Source organism: Microsporum canis, genomic scaffold (assembly GCF_000151145.1).
Source record: "Microsporum canis CBS 113480 supercont1.3 genomic scaffold, whole genome shotgun sequence".
Taxonomy (NCBI): domain Eukaryota; kingdom Fungi; phylum Ascomycota; class Eurotiomycetes; order Onygenales; family Arthrodermataceae; genus Microsporum; species Microsporum canis.
The window spans coordinates 3,007,081-3,027,584 of record NW_003299167.1 but is presented as its reverse complement, the minus strand read 5'-3'; the positions used below and the strand labels follow the sequence as shown (position 1 = coordinate 3,027,584).

At 45.7% G+C, this 20,504-nt stretch overlaps 10 protein-coding genes across 10 annotated transcripts; 5 read left to right on the top strand and 5 right to left on the bottom strand.

Moving 5' to 3' along the window:
- Nucleotides 1–11: 11 nt before the first annotated feature.
- MCYG_03997 (conserved hypothetical protein) lies at nucleotides 12–1,191 on the bottom strand (the record flags this gene model as incomplete). The annotated part of the gene is made up of 5 exons (XM_002848445.1): nucleotides 12–98; nucleotides 161–724; nucleotides 796–1,017; nucleotides 1,086–1,100; nucleotides 1,156–1,191. 5 exons carry the CDS (start codon nucleotides 1,189–1,191, stop codon nucleotides 12–14), a joined length of 924 nt encoding a protein of 307 aa, XP_002848491.1.
- A 359-nt stretch (nucleotides 1,192–1,550) lies between these two features.
- Nucleotides 1,551–2,274, top strand: MCYG_03996 (EF-hand superfamily Ca2+-modulated protein; the record flags this gene model as incomplete). The annotated part of the gene is made up of 3 exons (XM_002848444.1): nucleotides 1,551–1,568; nucleotides 1,629–1,837; nucleotides 1,911–2,274. 3 exons carry the CDS (start codon nucleotides 1,551–1,553, stop codon nucleotides 2,272–2,274), a joined length of 591 nt encoding a protein of 196 aa, XP_002848490.1.
- Nucleotides 2,275–2,743: 469 nt separating this feature from the next.
- On the bottom strand, nucleotides 2,744–4,627 carry MCYG_03995 (conserved hypothetical protein; the record flags this gene model as incomplete). The annotated part of the gene is made up of 2 exons (XM_002848443.1): nucleotides 2,744–4,056; nucleotides 4,123–4,627. 2 exons carry the CDS (start codon nucleotides 4,625–4,627, stop codon nucleotides 2,744–2,746), a joined length of 1,818 nt encoding a protein of 605 aa, XP_002848489.1.
- A 710-nt stretch (nucleotides 4,628–5,337) lies between these two features.
- Nucleotides 5,338–5,995, top strand: MCYG_03994 (conserved hypothetical protein; the record flags this gene model as incomplete). The annotated part of the gene is made up of 3 exons (XM_002848442.1): nucleotides 5,338–5,374; nucleotides 5,438–5,724; nucleotides 5,786–5,995. The coding sequence occupies 3 exons, from the start codon at nucleotides 5,338–5,340 to the stop codon at nucleotides 5,993–5,995; spliced, it is 534 nt and encodes a 177-aa protein (XP_002848488.1).
- A 35-nt stretch (nucleotides 5,996–6,030) lies between these two features.
- On the bottom strand, nucleotides 6,031–8,905 carry MCYG_03993 (vacuolar protein sorting-associated protein; the record flags this gene model as incomplete). Its single annotated transcript, XM_002848441.1, has 7 exons — nucleotides 6,031–6,279; nucleotides 6,374–7,647; nucleotides 7,700–7,794; nucleotides 7,849–8,342; nucleotides 8,411–8,539; nucleotides 8,593–8,699; nucleotides 8,761–8,905. The coding sequence occupies 7 exons, from the start codon at nucleotides 8,903–8,905 to the stop codon at nucleotides 6,031–6,033; spliced, it is 2,493 nt and encodes an 830-aa protein (XP_002848487.1).
- A 394-nt stretch (nucleotides 8,906–9,299) lies between these two features.
- MCYG_03992 (conserved hypothetical protein) lies at nucleotides 9,300–10,592 on the top strand (the record flags this gene model as incomplete). Its single annotated transcript, XM_002848440.1, has 1 exon — nucleotides 9,300–10,592. One exon carries the CDS (start codon nucleotides 9,300–9,302, stop codon nucleotides 10,590–10,592), a length of 1,293 nt encoding a protein of 430 aa, XP_002848486.1.
- A 287-nt stretch (nucleotides 10,593–10,879) lies between these two features.
- On the bottom strand, nucleotides 10,880–12,795 carry MCYG_03991 (LysM domain-containing protein; the record flags this gene model as incomplete). The annotated part of the gene is made up of 5 exons (XM_002848439.1): nucleotides 10,880–10,939; nucleotides 11,038–11,305; nucleotides 11,369–11,838; nucleotides 11,900–12,152; nucleotides 12,215–12,795. The coding sequence occupies 5 exons, from the start codon at nucleotides 12,793–12,795 to the stop codon at nucleotides 10,880–10,882; spliced, it is 1,632 nt and encodes a 543-aa protein (XP_002848485.1).
- An 818-nt stretch (nucleotides 12,796–13,613) lies between these two features.
- MCYG_03990 (chitinase) lies at nucleotides 13,614–15,604 on the top strand (the record flags this gene model as incomplete). The annotated part of the gene is made up of 8 exons (XM_002848438.1): nucleotides 13,614–13,795; nucleotides 13,857–14,146; nucleotides 14,200–14,370; nucleotides 14,422–14,696; nucleotides 14,745–14,832; nucleotides 14,892–15,041; nucleotides 15,104–15,365; nucleotides 15,448–15,604. 8 exons carry the CDS (start codon nucleotides 13,614–13,616, stop codon nucleotides 15,602–15,604), a joined length of 1,575 nt encoding a protein of 524 aa, XP_002848484.1.
- A 165-nt stretch (nucleotides 15,605–15,769) lies between these two features.
- MCYG_03989 (conserved hypothetical protein) lies at nucleotides 15,770–17,025 on the bottom strand (the record flags this gene model as incomplete). The annotated part of the gene is made up of 2 exons (XM_002848437.1): nucleotides 15,770–16,432; nucleotides 16,456–17,025. 2 exons carry the CDS (start codon nucleotides 17,023–17,025, stop codon nucleotides 15,770–15,772), a joined length of 1,233 nt encoding a protein of 410 aa, XP_002848483.1.
- A 1,322-nt stretch (nucleotides 17,026–18,347) lies between these two features.
- MCYG_03988 (conserved hypothetical protein) lies at nucleotides 18,348–20,446 on the top strand (the record flags this gene model as incomplete). The annotated part of the gene is made up of 3 exons (XM_002848436.1): nucleotides 18,348–18,797; nucleotides 18,866–20,147; nucleotides 20,208–20,446. 3 exons carry the CDS (start codon nucleotides 18,348–18,350, stop codon nucleotides 20,444–20,446), a joined length of 1,971 nt encoding a protein of 656 aa, XP_002848482.1.
- Between the last annotated feature and the right edge of the window lie 58 nt (nucleotides 20,447–20,504).

The window sequence follows — 20,504 nt, the reverse complement described above, 5'->3', positions numbered from 1 at the left end:
TTCTGGGATCGTTAGAAGCTGGGCCAATCTTTTGTACCAATGATGCCAGCGGAGGAACCTTCTTGTAGCATATGTATTGGTCGATATGGCGTTCTAAGCTTGAGAGTTTGAGGCGGGAGTGTGGATGTGGTGGCCAAGCCATCTGGAGTAGTAACCGTACATTTGCCTGGAGCTCTGCTGCATCTGCACCAGACCACCGCCTCTCCCGTTCTCCTTTGAGATAGGTAATAAAGGTTGGTGTTGCCCTCACTTGGTAATGCGAAGAAACATCGTATGCCCGACTGATATCCACCTTGATCAGCACTGCCTTGTCGCCTGCCTCCTCTGCCAGCTGGTCATAGGTTGGGTACACCATTCGGCAGGGGGGACAGGTGGCAGAGGTGAAGAATATAACGGCACATGAAGATTTTGCTGAAGCAAGTAAATTTTCGACCTCTCTAAGCGTTGAGACATTACGCACTTGGCCCTTTGGTGGCTGAGGAGCCCTATAACTTGCTGGTAGAGCTGTCGTTGGAGGCAAAGATGGACGTGTAGGCTGAACATCAGGCCCTTGTGTAGCTTCACGGAGCATACCATCAATATACGGCCTCATCATTTGACCAAAAGGGGTGTTGAGAAAGGTCTCGGGAAGATTTCGGATATGCTCTGGAATACCTTTGCCAACCAGGAATGTGGATAAGTCGTGGGTGAAGTTGTTGCAGTTCCGGAGAAACAGATCATAGGACTGGAGGGATATATAGTTAGAGTCATTCCGCTTAGATTAGTGCATAAAAGAGCCTGATATAGCTGCCATACGCTCTCATGATAGACCTCTGACAGAGACTGCATATACTCTGCTATCACGTCCATAGGGAGATCAGTACGCCCAAGGTTGATAGTCTCCATCGGCTGGCCATGGTGAGTAGACCCCGGAACGGCTTGCTGGATGCCTCTTCCGAAGAAATATTCAGTTCCATCGAAAACAAGCGATGTATGGTATATGGCGTCTATCTGCACTCCCGTCAATGAGAGAGAAAGCTAGGAGCAAGTATTAGCCGATATCTCCCGTCAGAAGAGAATAAAGCTGGATAATGTCTATAACATACATCCCGGGCGACTCCCTATATAACAGTTAGCAGCTGGATGAAGAGAGTAGAGGATGATGCCTAAGGTCACCTTGGACAGATCGTAAACATATAGTAACACATCCATTGCTGTTCGAATAAAATAGGCTATTACTCTTATATTCTAGAGGCTCTTAAAAGCAAAGGGGGAGCCTTCAACATTAGACCGTATTTATACCCTGTTAAAAGGCAGCTGTAGGCAGCAGTGAGTTTGCGTTGGATGAAGACGACTGCCAAGCCTAGTTAGTTATGGGACGCCTAAGAGAGAGAAGCATTCTACAGTTAAAGAAGCCCTAAGCTTTCCCTTAAGCCTTGTGCTGTCATAGCAAGGAAGAAGTAAGAAAGAAAAGTGACGTCGTAAGAAGCTCGGCCAAGCCTTCGTGATAGTTAAAGTCGTTATCTCCGTTAATAAACACGACAAACTCCCTCCCAAGACGTGAGAATGTAATGAAGCATGGTACGTTTGCCCCCTTCTCTCCTCTGAAGCAATAGCTATATATGCAGACCAACTGATGCGATCAATAGCCTCCGAAACGTCGAGGTGCAGCAACCTCCTCTGCGGGGCCAAAAGAAAAGAAACCGCGGCTTTCCAAGCTCGCAAAGGAGAATAACATCACCAGCGAGGAAGAAGCAGAGATAAAAGAGGCCTTTCAACTTTTTGCAGCCGATAATGACGAGTATCCTTCTGAGAAAGAAGGTGTCATCGCAACTCGGGATGTGCGCCGGGCGTTGATGTGAGCGACTGTTGATATTCGCGTACCGATGATAGAGACGAAATATGATACTGACATGTCTTTGAACCTCCAGAGCTCTAGGCCTCGCACCAACCGACAACGCCGAGTTGAAATCTATAATCTCCGCTGTTGACCCGTCTGGTGAAGGGTTCGTGATATATGAACATTTCCTGTCCGTAGCTGCGCTGAAGCTGCATAACCGGAGTGAAGACTCGATATCTGCAGGGGTTGAGCATGCATATGGCCTATTTACTCATGGAACGGAAGGCCCTATACTCATGTCTCATTTGAGGGCGGTTGCGAAGAGCTTAAAGGAAGACGTGAGCGAGGAACTGATGAAGGATATGATTAGGGAAGCGAATGGTGGGGATGGTATACAGGCGGGCGTCACTATTGAACAGTTCAAAGATGTTATGAGAAGGGCTGGCGTGTTTTAATCTGACAAATTTCTATTACTTGGTTTAATGGCTTGGGAAAAAGTTCTGTGGAGACAAAGTGTATACAGATGGTTATGAGGGTTAAGACACGAAGATCGAAGCGCAGTATTTTAGACTTCTTTAGGGCGGCATGTTGCCTTCAATTGTAGCTAAAATCAGACGATATGCCCCAGAAACATTATATACTTCGGACAAGGAGAAACCGCCGATCAAACAGCTCGGTCTCATCGGTTTCTTCATTGGCCATGCAAAGAACATATATCATACAAGTGAACGCCATGTCGGAAGATGAACCTCCTAACCAAAAGAGAAGAAAAAATTGTGTTGCCGTTGCAACAAAGAACAAATCAACGCCGTTGTCATGATGATCCTGGGTATCATTACGTGAAAGAGAGGCTTAGGCTATATCTCTGGAGCATGCGGCAAGTCTTGCCCGGAAGAAAAGTCACAATGATAGTGAAGTAAGTGATTATAGTGCTCTTATCAGCTGAGGCACTGAAGAGGCACTAGGATTCTCATGCGGGTCAATATTTGGAGGATTCGATGTTTTCATGCTGGAGGCCAGCTTCTGGACACTGTCCACAATAGGTGGCTCATCATTAGTTGTGGCAGAGGATGGACCGCTTTCTTCGGAAGAGCTCGAGATCCGAGATGATATGGAGTCGGTATTGGTCCTCCTTGACCAAGCTGGAACATCCACTTGGGAACCTGCAATATCATCTGCAACGTTGACTACCTCGGTGGTTTCATCTCGGCTGGACGGTATCTCATCTAGTGGAATTCCATATTCGACTAGCTGGGGATCACTGATAATTTGAGAATTTTTATTGGGAATCACTTGGTCAGCGCCCTTGTTGACTTCTGGTAATGGATCTACCAATTCATAGCAGAGCATGAATACGCCCCCTTGAGCTAAAACGCTTCTCTCGCTGACCAAACTGACATCCTCATCGCTCAACCTGAACCAATGTTCCTTCTTCTCTTTCCCTCCATCGGCTCCGAGGATAGCCTGAGGGACTTGGATAGGGAATGAGTCCACAGGGTATTTTCGATAACAGATATAATGTCCGTTTTCGTGTCGCCCATAATGTGTGATTGCAGCCTGCAGTTCGTATCTTCTGTTTAAACTGTGTATCTCACTTTCTGGCCGAGGAAGCATCGATTCGGAAGGGTTTATATCCCATGTTTCAACCGTATCCTCCTTTGAGCCCCCAACTGGCATAGTGCCTAGACACCACTCATCTAGGTCCAAAGTTTTTGGAAATCTCACATCTGCGTAGTTTTTTCTTAGTGCTCCTGTCATTTCATCGAAAACACTGCGATTGACATGAATTATCAAAGACTTTGGCGGCCTTGCAATCACTGCTTGCTTCGACTTCATTGAGGCAACATGATTGCGAGGGGAGATGTGGCATTTTTCCTTTAACGTCTCTTCGTTGAAATCATCATTCTGAAGCGAGTCGAGTACTGCGTTCAACCTAGTCTCGGCATTCCTTCTTAATGCTTCATTGAGTTTGGCAGAGTCTGTTTCATCTGTGGATTCCTCAACTGGGCCTATTTTGTTGAGTAGCTGCTCAAGCTGGGTCCGGGTCCGTTGTAATGTACATTTGGCGCATTCCACGCCTTCGATGGTTTCTAAGCTGGTGTATTCGTCAAGGCACTCCCTGATATCGTATTCCCATTTCTTACCCAGCGTAACGGTGAGGCAGTTAAATGGGATTAGGGAGAGGCCTTCGGTCCAGCCGCATTCCATGCACCCCACTCTCTGGGCTAGTAATCCCTCTAGGGGACTACAATAAGGTAGACAGCTCCTATCTGTATCGGGTTCTGTTGAAACCTCCTTCTCACCCGGTGTCATTGGTGGGCTTGGAAGGGCAGCCTCAGGGCGAGGACTAGGCTGTGGAGCTAACTTAAGACCGATATCGCTAGTAACTCCCTTCGAGGCCTGACGAATCTCCTTATCTATTTGGTCTGCTATTATGGAAAAGTATTCCTGGGCATCTTGCTGTTGCCAACTGCACATCGACTTGAGCTCCGCAGGCAACCATAGCTTCTGTCCGCCGTTTGCAGGGTCATTGAGCTTGTCGATGATCGCTCTCAAGGCAATATGGGTTGAAAGGAAATGGCGATGCCCCAGGTTTTGTATGTTTGACCCTAAGAATTCCCGTAACGAACGAAGGGAGGCAAGGCCTTGGATTATGGAATTTTGGTAGCAGGAGTTGTCCCAGTTCCCAAGTCCCGGCGGATAGACATCGTTTGAGCCCAGGAGCACACTGCTAAGGCTTGAATACGCTCTTGATTGAGGGAATGCCGGCAGGATGGAGTTTGCACTGTAACCGATTATTCTCTGCATTGCCTCGCCCTTCTCATACAAGTTCCTGTACCCAGACAGAGGAGTCCCTTCTGAAGTCAAATTATTCTGTGTTCTTTCCTTATCCAACGCAATGACAAGCTGTGACGGTGTTAAGTAGACGAGTATCTTCCAGACAAGCCGAGGGAAAAAATACGGCGAGAGGCCGAAGCTGTATAGTAGGAAATAAATGGATGCCAGGGAAACAAGAGCGTATATCAAGGAAGACCTGTCGCCGGAATGTCTGGAAAGAGGATCATGGTGGTTTCCGCGTACACTGGATCGTTGTTTGGGAGGGTAGTGGTAACCCGGGTAGGAGTTCATTATTTCACAAGCCAGCCGGGTTTGGTTGCGCGAAGATGCGTGAAGGATTATTAGGGATATGCACACATGCGACTGTCGCTAGCCGGCATATCTAAGAGTCTCAGACGGTGTCCGGAATCCGGCATAAACCATCTTCTGCGGATTAATGAGTTGTTGTTGTCATGGGAGTTTTTTTTTTTTTTATCGTTTCGCCGTTTCGATCCTAAAAAGCGCAAAAAAGAAAACTGCGTCGCTGGTCCGCCCGCCTCACCGGAATATTTTTTCTTGTCAAAATATTTTTCCCACACATAAAATGATAAGAGATTGATCAACTCTGAGGGTTTGAGAAGGAGTTTATTATAGCAACTATTATAGTGGTGGCGTTACAGAGAAGTAGATCGAGTTAGGAAATGGCGAAAACTCCCAAATTGAAAACCAATTCCAGATGTTCGTGGTTCCAGTCCTGTCCGCTCTTCTCATCTCAGCTAACAAAATCGATAATATATATAGCAAAATCAGCGCATTCTCGAGCAGCAAGACGAGAGGTTTCGCCTTCTGTAAATGTTGACAAGTCCTTAACCTCGCTCCCTCGAGCGGAGAGGACCAACACTTCAGTCCCAGCAGTGCTTGGGGCCCAGCACAACTCTGGAGTATCAAAGAAAGGCAAGAAACCGAAATCAAGAGCCCAGCGACTGCGGCAGGAAAAAGGTTTAGAGCGAGCAGAAGTGGTACTTGATAAAAGGGAGAAGAAGGTTACTAAGAGTGTACGGAAATTATCTGGTGTAAAAGCACGAAAGGTAAGAATGATGGGAGTATTATATTCCTATATAACGGGGAATCTAACTAATAATGTAATAGGTAACGTGGGACGAATTAAACAAGAAGATAAGCCATGCGCCAGAGAAGGAGAAGGAGAAGGGAGAGACGGGGGATGTAGACATTGTGGACACGAACGAGATGGAGGCTGAGATAACACTCCCTCCGCCCAAAGCACCAAGTAATCCTGTGGATATCCCAACTGAGCAGGAAGAGCAGACTGGACTCGATCTTGATGAAGATATTACTTAAGGTCTACCGGGTAGACAGTATGTGTCTCCAGCACCTCATCGCTTTGGTTTCAACTGGTTGATCATGCGGTCAATCTCAAGGACCGCATTGCCAGAAATGCGAGCTCTAAGATTCTCAAGAGCTTTTAGGTCCTTTGCCTTCAAGGCTTCTTCGCCAGCCCTAGTTACCATCCCGCACTTCATCCACATGTCGATCCGCTCAGAAACTGTCAACGACGCACATTTGGGGATGAATATGGACGCAAGCTTTGTGTTTCCTGCTCCGAGGATTTCGTTGTAAAATGGCTGTCAATGTTTTAAATTAGCAACTAGCCAGAGCGGGATAACGAGAAGGGGAAAAAAGAGGGAGAAAGTGGCTTCAACGGAATAATTAGCTTACCTCCCATCCGATAGGAGACTTTTTGCCTTTGCTCAGTTCTTCTAGTTCACCCCAGTCTCTCTTCGCCACGAGACCTCTCAGGCGCAACCACCAATAGGTCTTTTCTGGCACCTTGAAATCGTTCTGGATCTTGATGGCACGCTTGCCATAGCCGGAGCGAATCAGTCTGTAAATGGTTTCATTAACACTCAGACCCATGAACAGGTCGTTACTATCCGCAAGATCTCTATCCAACCCATCTTGAACCTTCAAAAGATGGGCTGCATCATTCAGGGTTTTGAGCTGGGCCTGGATGGCACTGTCTTTGGAATCTGACAGCAATCTTCCGGCAACGCGTAGCTTATCTGTTTTGTTGTGCAAATCCGTCTGTTTCAAAGCATCTCTTAGATGGATGTTTGAACCATCAATCGCTCTATCATCCTGATAATAAAGGTCTTTTAAAAGCTCTTCGTCTTGGTACTTCGCCGATGCCTCCACCAAAGCTGAAGCCACGGGCCGGTTATTAAGTGTCCGGAAAAAAGTAGCCAGGGGAAGTTTCCGTTTAAGCTGTAGAAGCACAAATAGGATAAGGTCCGTGTCTCCGCTCTCAGTTGCCTTATCGAGGGCGACACTATCTTCCTCCATGCTGAGAAGCAACGGGACTTGTTTACCTGCGCGTGGTTCATAATTTAGTAGCTGCGTTGCAAGGTGCGATCTGCCTTCCTCATGAGCTGATCGTGCAATTGATTCGAAAGATATTCCCTGTTTTCCTTGGAGTCGCTGTACAACTATTTGGCAAATTGTATCATCATCTTCTGTGGATGATCTGACTTTCTGAATTGCCCAGTGGACGAAGATTTTGTCAGCGGGGAGATGTAGATACTCAGAAACGCGTATAGCGAGAAGGTATTCTCGGCGATTTATTAGGCGTTCGATGAGCTTTTCGGGGGTGAGCCGTATATACTGTTCGTATGAGATCGGTAGGCCAATCTTATAGTCACGGACAGCGTTTAGGACACGGAGCTTTTCACACATATCGACAAACTCATCACTATTATAAAGCTCTAGGATGGATTTTCCAAAGGATGCTGCTTTGAGTAGCTGCTTTTGCCAATGAGTATTAAATTCGTACCCGGCTGCTCTAACACATGTGTCAACCGCTTCGACCAGGTTGGTGCGAATCCTTTGAATATTCTCATCAGCAGCAGAAGATTTCTTTTCAAGCTGCTCAACTGAGTCAAGCAAAACAGAGGCTGGTGCGCTTGATCCAAGCCGGAAAACTTCCTCGGTCGCATCTGATTCGTGTAAGTATATGCGGTTTAGGTGGAGGAAATATTGGAGGCATACCAGGCACCTTATGCAGGAACTCGCATACATCATTTGTCAAGATCCTAATGCCATCAATATCTGGAATTATATGAACTTGGCCTTCGTAAAAGTATCTTCGAAACTTGTTAGAGCTAACCCGTAAAATAGGCAAGGTAGGTTAATAATACCTTGCTGCAGCGCCGTTTGGCCCAACCACATGGACTTCATCTTCCCAGGCAAGAACAACAGCATCATTTCCACACCATGTTACGGAGCCGGGAGGCGTTTTGGCTTGCGAGTCGTACTCGCCGAATTTGTTCTGGAAATCGCTGCTAACCACCCATAGTTTTCCATCACCAGTAAACAATGCAACAAAAAGTCCATTTGGTGATACGCTAACCTGTTTGAAGGGCCCGTTCTGTAACATGCGATCCTCGGAGTCGGCCTCATCCACAACATAGATGGTCTTATCTATGGCAAGCAAGACCTCAACTGATCGGGAAAGGGTGTAGTTAGGGGGAATTAACGACCATGAGCTAATCCCACCCTCAGGCGATTGGGCAAGCAGCTTCGGACGTGGCTCATCATAATGAGATACTGCTACAAGCTGGTTATTTGATAACAAGGCAACGAATCCAGTCGACCAAAATCGACACGCAACCACGCCGTACTCTTCTGCTGCCTTGAGCCTTGGTTAGTAATATTAATTCCATAATAATAAACAAAGGAAGAGGTATATCGTTTACCCACCGACCCTAACGAGAACGGTGTAAAATCTCCGCTGAGACCATAATAACACCTGACTGTCCCATCTTCAGTGATGGCTAGCAATTTCTCATCGTCAGACCATCCTAAGCCACGAATAGACCCATGATCCCACTACAAGCACATATGTCAGTTAAAGACCAGATGCCAGCGTAAGGGTAGCATACATTAATGCGACAGATCCGGTGTCCAGAACATGAATAAATGTCAATACTCGACTTGGAAGTCTGGGCATCTCTGTATCGCTGTAGCCTTCGGTCGTCTCGGTAAAGGGCTGTTTATAGCGTGAGAACATGTTCCAACTTCAAACATGATAAGAGTATCTGAGGATATACCTATAGCACCGCCGTATGGAGCACCTACGGCGATGTAATTCTCCAACTCAACGTCTTCATCAAACACAGCGTCATATATTCGAGACTTTCTATAAAACTGGTCTCCAACTCTTTCCCAGTCAGCGAGAGGGTTCGGTGGTGTCATTTTTGAATCACATTCATAGCTTTGTCGAGACAAGCCAGCAGGCTGCTAGATGGATTCACAGCAGCCTAGAAACAACTTTCTGGTCAGGCATACAAGTTTATATATTTTCTTATTTACCTGCTTGACGTTTGGCTTGTTTTTCCATCTTCAACATCAAAAAAGGTCGTTGGATATATTTTACTAGTGGTATTTATCACCGTATTTATGTTACGCTATAAATACGACAACGTTTTTCCCCTCGAAGAACGACGTCGCAACGTCTTGATCCAACACTGCATTCCGATATCATGAGACAGCAAGACGGCCAGATCTATCCATATATGCATATGTATCCATCCCTCAGACTGAGCAGCCTGTGAACACACACTTTCCTTTCTCTTCGGATACACCAGCCATGCCTGGAACTGTTACTAAATTGCTAAGCAAGGTGTTTGGCCCACCAGCGCTTCCAAAGCGTCCTGATCGGACTTCTACCCTTACTCCGTCACCTTCATGTGAATCGCTTATCCAATCCATGCAAGCTGCTGTAGGAGAAAGTCCTCTGTTCCGGAAAATTCCCTTCGAGGTTCGCCAAATGATTCTAGTAGCTACGTTTGGAGGCCGTGTTGTACATATGGACTTGATATATGACCATCCAAGAATGCCTCTAGCGAAACGCTGCTTGGATCCAGAATTGCAGGAACATCACGCCTACCTTGGCCCACGCTTAATCCAAAATCGTAGGGCGAACAAACGAAGGAGACGGAGATGGCAGTGGCAAAGCTCGGTGTGTCACCGGACTACGGACTACAGGATAGCTAACCCGGCCCCTTGGACTGACGAAATGCCTTATAATGATAATTGCCATGATCCGGATTATCGGCATATGTGCAACTCTTGCTGGGGAGTAGTACGTGAAAGGCTGGACTATTGCTTCATCGGAGTTATGGGCTGGCTATTATCGTGTCGACAGGCGTTAGTAGCCATATCTAAATCATCAATGCCGTCCAAACAAGCTGGATGGTATTTCTCCCCTATGCTCAGAACTAACATTGCTTTACAAGTTAGTTACGCCGAAGGAATTGAAATCCTCTATCAAACAAATACTATACATATACCCGATTCCTGTATTTTTCGCAACTTACCCCGGTTCCTCCCTCCTCAACGTCTAGCCAACATCAGATCATTAGAGGTAGTGTGGAGCCTGCATATGTTTGAAAAGCAAGAATGCAACGGCACAGACCACCAAAATCGGAGTCATTCTGCATTTCTCCGCTATCTAGAGATGATACCAACAATACTCCCTGAGCTCAGGAAACTATTCCTCTCCCTTCAAGGTGAGATGTTCCCCCCACGAAATAGTGACTGTGACCTGTTTAACCTAGTCGATACCCTCATCCTGACACCGGTTGATGTGATGGTGCGGGGGATGGGTGCACGGCTTAAAAAATTCGATCTCGCACTTCCCTACCGTGTCTACAGCATCATCAGATACAAGACTTCCAACTCCAAACATTATGGGCTAGGATCCCGCCGTCTCATGAAAATGAAACGGGAGAGGGTTTGGCGAGATCTTACAAAACCTGACACTATATATGGACATCTACCAGGCTACTGGATTAATCGGGGACATCGTGATATCTCGCTTGATTCTGCAGCATTTGACATGGATGCTGAGGAACCAGAATCAGATGAGCCAGAAGAATAATATCACAAAATCAAAAGCGTCTTCAATACTCTCACTTCTCTCCACCGGTTTCCTGTGTTTTTCATGGATTGTTAATACGGGGTTCAATAACACCTGGAGCATTGCCCTTCGGCCGCATACGGCGGCTCCCTTCGTCTCAAATTCCAATACAACACCAATATCCGAGCCACAATGCACCACAGTCAGTACCGACCGCTGGATTCCATTTATAGAAATCGCTACTTTCGGGTTAGTCAATGACTCTCAAAGTTCATAATATGGGAGGGTTTGTAGTTGCCATGGGCTACTTACTTCAAGTCAATTCCGGCCGTATTTGCAATATCCCAACATCCGTCTCCAGATTGAACCTGGTGGAATTTTTTACAGCCTGTAACCATACCCGACTAAGTTATCGTTAGCAACTCTGTTTCTGCGATAAGTAGTTGAAGTTATATTGGCCCTATACCTGCACAGGAGCTGGAGTGGAAATAACACCGCCAGATGAAGTAGCGGAAGGGGTGTGTGATTCTGTTGGAGATGGACCAGCTGTCGTTAATGTTGAATCAGATGTGATAGGGAGGCTGCTTATAGTGGAAGACGCTTCAATCCCAACACAGACATAAAAGTCAGGCACCAAATTATCGCAGGTTGTCTTTCCAACTGCTGGGTTCCATGCCAAAAACTGTTGTTCGGAAATACCCCTTTGTTTGGAAATAGACTCGCAGGTATCAGACCTTCTATCTGTCAGCGTGTGTGATTCGTGGGATATGTTGGAGATACGATCAGCATATGCTTACAGGGAAACCAGCCACAATTTATTACAACTAGGTGCTATACCGCTCTGCACGGGAGTCTCAGTTGGAACTGTATATGTTGGCAGCGGAGCTGTACGAGTTGTCGGTGTCCCAGGAATTCCCACGCAATAGTATGCCCCACGCTTTATCCTTGCACAGTCGGACCCAACGCTGGGATTCCATTCAATGAAAGCTGCTTCGGTGAATGTACCAAACATAATCGAAATTTCATTGCACGTCTCTGAGTCGGTTGTTAAATACCACGCATTGCAGGTGCCCGGTTGGCCCGCTGGTACTATAGAGGGCTTGGCCGTCACTCTTGGGAAAATAGGAGTGAAGCCTTTGACGGCTATGCAGTACCAATAGCCTTCCCACAATCCGTCGCAATTACCTTTAAGACCTGGGTTCCATTTAAAGAACTGCTCCTGTGAGATGAAATTGAACAGCATCAAGACGCTCCGGCATGTATCACCCTAGTGCATACAAAGCGCTTGTTAGATGGTAATGGAGATGAGTGAACATTGAGATACCTACAGCAGTGGCCTGATGGAAACCTTCACAATCCGTTGAAAGGTCTGGTAGAGTTGGTGTGTATGTGAAACTAGAATTGATGGGTGGAAACGTTGTTGGTGTATATTTTGTTGGAGATGGAGGCACACTTAACGGCGGCGGCGTGATCGTGTATTCGAATGTCTCGGTCACCGTTTGAGGCTGGATGCCAATACATACCCACCAGCCTACGTATAAGCCCGAACAATCGCTCTTGATAGTTGGATTCCATTCGAGGCTTCTCTTATCAGTTATGTTGCCAATAGTCTTTTTGAAGTGCACCGAAATGGAGAATCTTACAATTCTTTCATTGATACCCACGAACTACTAGCGACGATATTTTCGCAAGTATCACCAGCAGTAACATAATACCAATTTCGACAATATGCTGGCTGTCCTGGCTGGGTTCTTTTAGGTGGAAATGCCGTATCCATTGTTGGTGTGGTGATATTCCAGCTTTTCATAGGTACACGGACCGAATAAGTTGTATTGAGAGTGCTGGTTATTGGTGATGTGGTCATATGTGATGAAGTCTCTCCAACTTTGCTGCTGCTGCTGCTACTGCTTCGGCTGGTTATCGAACTTGTGCTGGACGGCGTGCTCTGCTGGGCCCCAATGCCTACACAGTAGGAATACGATGCCCAGAAGTTGGTAAGGCAGTCACTCGAGACGGATGGATTCCATTCGAGGAACTTCTCATGTGAAATCTTGTATTTCGTTTCAATGGACCAACACGTATCACCGGCTCCTACTGTATGCCATGAATTGCAGTTTTTTGCAATATCTGGCTGAGTAGGGCCCTTTGGGGTTGTGTCTTGTGCGAAGACATAACCGGTGCCCAGGATGGCTATCAACAAAATGCCCGAGAATTGACAAAACATTGTTTCAATTGTTTCTGTTGCAGTAATAATTGGATAATTGACAGATCTCAAGTTTGTGGCATTATATAAATCGAAGATCCCCTTTCGACATAACATAAGACGGATAAAGGGCTAGCGGCACTCAACTCCGAAAGTCCAGCACGGGCTACAATGTTACAAGTAAGCCCTTCATTTGGACTCTTGCCTGAATTACATTACTTACTCCGTATCGGGTATGAGTTTAATGCAAGCAATGTCACGCGGCTTCAGTAATCCTTGATTCTACGCTGCTTTTTCTTTTCTTCTTTCTCTTTTGATGTTTGACCCCAGGCCCTTTGGGCTCTCAATTTCAAATCGCATAAACCTGACATGATCTTTATGCCGAAATTCTGCTCTTAGTGCCTGGATCTAACTATACCCTAGCAGTCTAGACTGCATTTTGATATCACTTCGCATTAGTTTCGAGGCAAAGTGGGTTAATGCACGATACACTCTGGTCTAATATTGATCCCTGGTTTGGTTCCGATAAATTTCCGGCGTATACTACGTTCTATGCACCTACCATCAAGGATATTGTCAAGGGTGCCATGCCCATATGTAATACGATCATAACCCATGTAGCGGCAAAGCAACCTACTGGGGTTCACCTGGAGTTATTTCCCATTTTATGAACGTAGCCGGGGCTATGTCCTATTGAAGCTACCGTCTTGCGGACATAAGTTTTGCTCTTTAGGGGATCTAATGAGTTGTCCTGCTGGTTCTTCTCTGTTATTGACGAAGAAAATTACTTATTTGGTCTTTCTTTAATATCCAGGCGAGCGATTCATCCTTTTGTCACGATGAATTCGGCGGCGTTAATTATAAAATCTGTATTACTATACTTGAGCCTGCTACAGTTCAGTCTAAGGGCTGCTTTTGCTCAAGACTTGAAAGCCTTTGAAGAGAGTCTCGGATTCGCTAATGAAGCTGACTATGCTTGCAGCAAAACGAAGCCATGCAAGATCGGCTGTTGCGGGCCTCTGTATGAAATATTTATCACGATAAATGTGTTTTATTGCTAATAATTGCTAATAATACTTTAGTGATTCGTCTGGAAGTGGAATATGCGGCCTAGGTCCCAAGTTTTGTGGGACAGGCTGCACATCCACCTGTGACTACAAAAGTGAGTGTGATCCAGGATGGGGATCCCAATGGTCTAATGCCTCGACCTGCCCTTTAAATGTCTGTTGCAGCCCATTCGGCTTTTGCGGTACTACAGCGGACTTCTGTGGTGGAGTTACTGTTCCCTCTCCAGAGTGTGGTGGCGGTGATAGCGCATCAAAGAAAGTTATAGGCTATTATGAGGGTTGGAATTTACAACGTCCATGTGGAAGTAAGTTATCATCTACTGCACCGTATATACTCTTTTTGCTAAAAACGATATAGTTATGGCCCCGGAAGATATTCCCTTGGGTTGGTATACGCATATCAACTTCGCATTCGCACTAATAGACCCTCACACCTTTCGCATTACCCCTATGGATGCGCAAACTGCATCCCTATACACACGAGTGACAGGTCTTAAAAATCGCCAACCTAATCTAAAAGTCTGGATCGGTAAGTTATTCCCACTTCGGTTATCCACATTTTTTTCTGACTTTAATCCAGCAATCGGGGGATGGGCAATGAACGACCCCGGCCCTTATAGAACAACATTTTCCGATCTAGCCAAGTCAACTTCAGCACAAGATGAGTTCTTCGAGTCACTCATAACATTCATGCAAAAGAACAATTTTGATGGCGTGGACATTGATTGGGAATACCCTTGGGCCGAGGATAGGGGTGGCATTCCAGCGGATTTCGACAATTTTGTCACCCTTCTACGCCGACTAAGGGAGCGGCTTAACTCATCAGGCCGAACCTATGGGTTAAGCATTACACTCGTATGTTTCATTTGGCAATATATGATGTGTTTGCTAACAAGAGTTTAGCCTGCCTCATACTGGTACCTTAGAGGGTTTAACATCATCAAAATAGAACCATATTTAGATTGGTTCAATGTCATGACTTATGATATACGTGAGTCACCTACTAAAACTCCATAAATATTTACATTTACTAATATCCCTACCCTAAAGATGGGGTTTGGGATAGCACTGTTAAGGCTATAGGCCCATATGCCTACGCCCATACGAACCTCACCGAAATTCAGATGGGCCTTGAACTCCTTTGGAGAAATAATATTAATCCTGCTCGTGTTGTTATGGGCCTGGGTTTTTATGGCAGAAGTAACCGATATAGTATCTATATAATTAAAGGATAAGACTTACTAACTGCTTATATCTGTTAGGCTTCACAATGGAAGATCCTAGCTGCCTAGAAGCTGGATGTCGATTCAAGGACGGTGCCCGAGGTGGAATATGCACCGGAACCCCCGGTGTACTATCTGCGACTGAGATCAATGATGTCATCAAAAAAGGGGCAAAGATTACTTTTGACAAAACTGCTGCTGTGAAAATAGTCACCTGGGATACAGACCAGTGGGTTAGCTGGGATGACAAGGAGACATTGAAGCTCAAACTTGACTATGCAAATCATAGGTGCTTGGGAGGGTAAGCCCATTTCCAACCCATTCATTATTTATGCACCGTTGTTACATTTCCAATAACTAACTGCCGCTCGGCTCATCTACAGGACTATGGTTTGGGCTATTGATCTTGATGATGGGACGTTAATTGAAGCCTTGGGCTCTAACCTTGGCCGAGAGAAAAGCATCGTTCTACGGAAGGCTCCTTATTATACTCCAGATTTGGGTACCCCGTGGGATGAAGAAGACCATGATGAGTTGTAGACTCGTATCTAACTAGGCTAGTAGGGCTACACTAACTCACTTGTTACCTAACTATTTATCTACCCTATATATCAGTCAATTATTATATTACCATAGCTAGTGTAAAATAAATGCCGTATGTTTAAAACAAAGTCCAGGGCCTTCATGTTGCGGGAAAGCATGAATCTAGATGTGTCTCGTCGTTTGAGGTACCGTCGTAGGAGTCGTCATGGGCATTGTTGTTGCGGACACATTACATATGTTATCCGGGTCTTTCTTCCTTATCTTGTCAAATTTTTGTTTCAACTTATTCTTCGAGCTCCCAAGGAAATTCAACACCACCGATGATTTGTATGAGTATAACTTTTTTAACGCAGCAATATCCCTAGCGCTTGGCTTCAAATTGATGGGAATAAGGTCTCCATTAGGTTTTGTGAGAACTGCCATACGCTGATCATTGCCGGGGGATGCAGAGCCTTTTCCGCCCGCACCGCTGGGATATATCATGATCGAGTCCCAGTCAATATTCGTGTTTGAGTCTGCCAGAACTTGAGTGTTTACCCATGGCAGGTAGTCGCTGGCTGAGAACCGGACGTCCTCGGCATTGGCCCTGAATCTACAAAAGTCCCTCACTATATTGCCAACTTGCCATGCGGGATATGCATTTGTAACCCGAGCAACAGTCGCTTCGTAGTCGTTTAGATTTTCACAGTGAAAGTTGTTCATTCCAAATACGCTTCCACCAGAGGCGGAGTATGGTGATCCCCAGTACGCTTGGTTTTGATGCTCATGGTATAACCCCCATACATGCTGCCATGGACATCGAACTATCAGTATATGTCTACCAAGCTATGAGAGGCAAATATACGTACCCCCATTTCATGTGCATAATTAGCAACCACATTAAGCATCCCAACTTCGACAGAATCGCTGAGAAGCATCCTTGGCCCAGGGTTAAGAGAATCAATCGGTGGTTTTCCAACGGTAGAACTCAGCCTTCCCTCCGTATTAAATTGTATGAGTAAGTAATCGCTCCTCTGACTACTACTGCAGGCGTAATCATTCAATTCAGTCCATTTGAACGACTCAGGGAGGCCTTGTTGATACCATAAATCTCGCGCCTCTACCAAATCGTTGAATAAAATCTCCTTTGTCGACTTCCCACCCCTATCGGGCCAACTTTTGTGTTCAAAACAGTATGGGATATTCATATTAGGCCATATATGCCTGTCAGCATTCCCAGATCCTGGAACGATGCTAAGTGCTCGCTTTGCGCGATGAAGATCTGCTATCACCGTCGTGTTATCGACTGGCAGAGCCGAATCCAAGGGGCTCTGGACACCCCCAAGTTTGATAGAGGTTTCCCATGCTTGATTTCCTCCTAGAACGCCTGGAAAAGTGAGGGTAATAGCTACCAAAGCAAAGGAGAAAAAAAAATCCATATTTTCTTGCTCTTCCAAGAGTTTGCCAGCGTTGGGTAGTAGGATATCAAAAAGAGAAGAAACCCGGAGTGAATTTCATAATCTTGAATTCTTTTAGTTACTGTCTCCCGGATGTTTAAGAACGGCTCCTGGGTATTCTAGGGGTATAGAAAACATCTTTATGTTTCACCGCTTTCCAACAATCAGTCTTGGGTACTTCTGCCAATGTAACGCTCAATCAACCATAGCCGGCATATTGTAATTTGGGCGGCAGCAGACAGGGATAAGCGAACTTTTAGCGCCGCATGCACATAGCTTGCATAGAGTTCAGGCCGCCAGGGATGTTGATATCTGGGGTGGCATGCGCGGGAAGGTAAAGATATATCTAGAACGAACATCTGTACCGTGCCCCTTGAAAGCAAGATATAGTTACCTAATTAGGACTATGTACCCCCTTCCCCCCTATCAGTTCCTGAGTACCCATGATACGCACGGCATAACGTTCTATCCAAGGAATAGAAACTAGTAAGGTAGAGTAAGTAGGCATAGGACTTATGAATAGGTTTTCGGTATAATAATTGAGGCTTGCTTTCGTCGGCTAAAGATTACATTGTGTCCTTTACTTGGCTCCATAGCCTCACTCTTAAAGCCGTTAGGGATTGTTTTCCGGCACTCTGACTCTAGGCCTTAGCTCCCCGGGCTTTATATTTCCATAACAGCAAGCTATAAGTTGTGTACTATGGGGCGGCGTAGTCCGGGGATTGATGAGGGGTAGGCGTGTAGATGCCCTGCCCCGATATTGGGTGCAATGTAACCATTATGCATATCTTAGCTGAACCCTGCCCTGGCAGCTGCATGTATATGATTACTTCCAACCAAAAAACTTCATTTTCTTTTGGCCGGATCCGTCGGAGGATTCCTCATTTTGAATAGGGGCATATGTAGGCCGAAAATATTTCTCATCTCAGCTCTTGGATAATCATTTCATATGTATCCATGCTAGATGGGGAGCGGAAAAAGTGGGATTAGGTGACGTAAAAGAAATTGGTTGTAGGTTCTAAGAGAAAATTAGTTGACTGTGCACCTGCTTTGATAGAAGCCAACCGCATATTTTGCCGTCCATCCCTCCCTCCCTCCCTCCCCAGGGACCTAGAGGGGTAGCTTCGGGGTAATCAAAAAGCCATCAGCCAAGCAAGTAAGTCCTTCGCTCATTGCACAATAAGGAGCAATCCATTATATCGAGCCGTACTAATATTCCTAACGTGACGGCTTATCGGTTTCTTCCACAATATCATCCTCTCTGGCAAAAAATTCATACTAGAAAAAAGCACGACACAATAAGTATGGCGCGCAGTTGGCTCATTGTTATGCTTGGATGCGTCATCTGTCTCTCCGCGAAGATCTATGCGGCCCCAACAAATCATAGCGCAGGGCACAATCAGACGTCCAAAGATGAAATCGTGAAAATGCCCGTTATAGCTCGTGGAGAGGTCGATGCGACTAGTTTCGCTTGGGTTCACAACATGGCTGCTATAGGAGACAGCTTTACAGCTGGAATCGGGTCGGGTTACCAACTAGGAAGTTTTTTTTACGATCGTGCAAGCTGGTATTGCTCTCGATACGACCTTGCATACCCAGAACTTATCAGGCAGATAATTGGGCCATCGCTCAACGAATATCAATTCGTCGCTTGCAGTGGTGACCGATCCTCACAGATTTATGAGCAAGTTAAGGAATTGAAAAAGGATATAGATATGGTGGTAATGACGGCTGGTGGGAATGACCTTTGCCTGGTAATGTTCGCCGCAGAAATCACTTGGGCCCTTTCTTGTAGTAATATTCTAACCGCCGGTATGACTAGGCTGCTATGATCAAGAATTGCATCATGTTGCCCTATAACGGCGAGGAGACATGCAATGTTGTTATAGATCAAGCACAGAAGAACATTGACACAATACTCAAACCTAATTTGAAGCAAATCCTGTTGGCCCTTGACGACAAAATGGCAAAAGATGGCATTGTCGTATATAATGGCTATGCCCGTTTTTTCAATACTGAGGATGAAAAATGCGCAACAGACCAACAGTGGAATATACTTCACTGGTATCTCAAATACTGGTTTAAAACGCCCCTGACACTCACTGTTGAGCGACGAAAGAAGTTTAACGTGTTAGTTGAAAACATTAATAAGGCCATTAGAGAGGTTGTGAAAGACGTCTCAGATGAGGTTGACTATAATATTGGGTTTTCTGACTGGGATCTTTGGGCAATCGAAGGTGTGGACGGCCAGATGTGCGACCCAACCTCCACTGGAAAATATCCGGATAAAAACCAACCCGACCTTCAGTTCTTCAAGGGGGACACCCACATTAGATCCTGGTTCCATGATGAGCTCAAGCGAAGGCATATAGAGTCCGTCGATGAGGGAAAAGCAAATCACATCAACAAGGATATTTATAATAGCCTGCTTTGGAAATCCCCTTCACCACGTGCAGAAATACTCCACAGGCTAGATAAACGTGCTCCATCTCCTCCCAATTGTCCCGGTGATAATGACTGGCCAGATTCGACACTCGGCCTGGGGCTGCCAGACAGCTTTGGAAAACTATTTCACCCCAATGAGCTCGGTCATCAGACCATTGCTTCTTTCGCGTTGGCGGAGGCAATTGACCTCCGAGCAAAAGTATTAGGGCTTGAGCCGCAATCCTGTGAAATTACAGATGAATTCAAATGCTGGCAAAAAGTGGGCCGCAAAGGATATGTGACGGCTACCAAGGCAGATGAAAATTATAAAGATTTCTGCAATGGGGTCGTGCAGCCTTCGCATACAGTAGGCTGGACAAGTGAGAAAACCTATTTCAAAGACACGCCTGATGAGCATACCTTCAAAGTTCAGCTGGGGAAGAATACAGCGGACTTCAATAAAAAAGAGTGTTTGGAGTCATTTGAGCGCATCATTCATGGATGCGATGGCAATGATGTCAATAACCCGCTAAATTGGAAGTTTGGTGGGATGTGGAGGCGAGGTGAATATACCTATGAGCTAACTGTTAAGCGCGAAAATAGACCATGGCCTCTTAAATCACCCTATGGTTTCTGTGAAGGGATATATAGGGCTTTTTATTCGTCATATACCTTAAAAGGTATTTCCCCAGTGCAACTTTGTGGGTTTTGAATACAGGTCACTAACCGATGTTGAACAGGTGCCGGTTTCAGCAGTTGGGATTCTGGCCAGGAAACTCTCGTACCAAACATGAAAAGCTGCTTCGGGTTAGGCCTTACAGCGTATAATTTCAAGTACTTCAGCGAGCCAGACAAGGATGGGATGGAATGGGAGGTAACTTTCAAGACACCCATCTGGGTCCAAGCGCGATGCTTCAATAACAACAAAGTTGTCTTTGCTGCTGGTGGGTTCACAAATGGTTGCAGGGGCACTGGTTAAATCAGCCTTCCTCTGAGCGGGGTTTGGAGGCAAATGACCTAGTGAGGATATCAGTAAC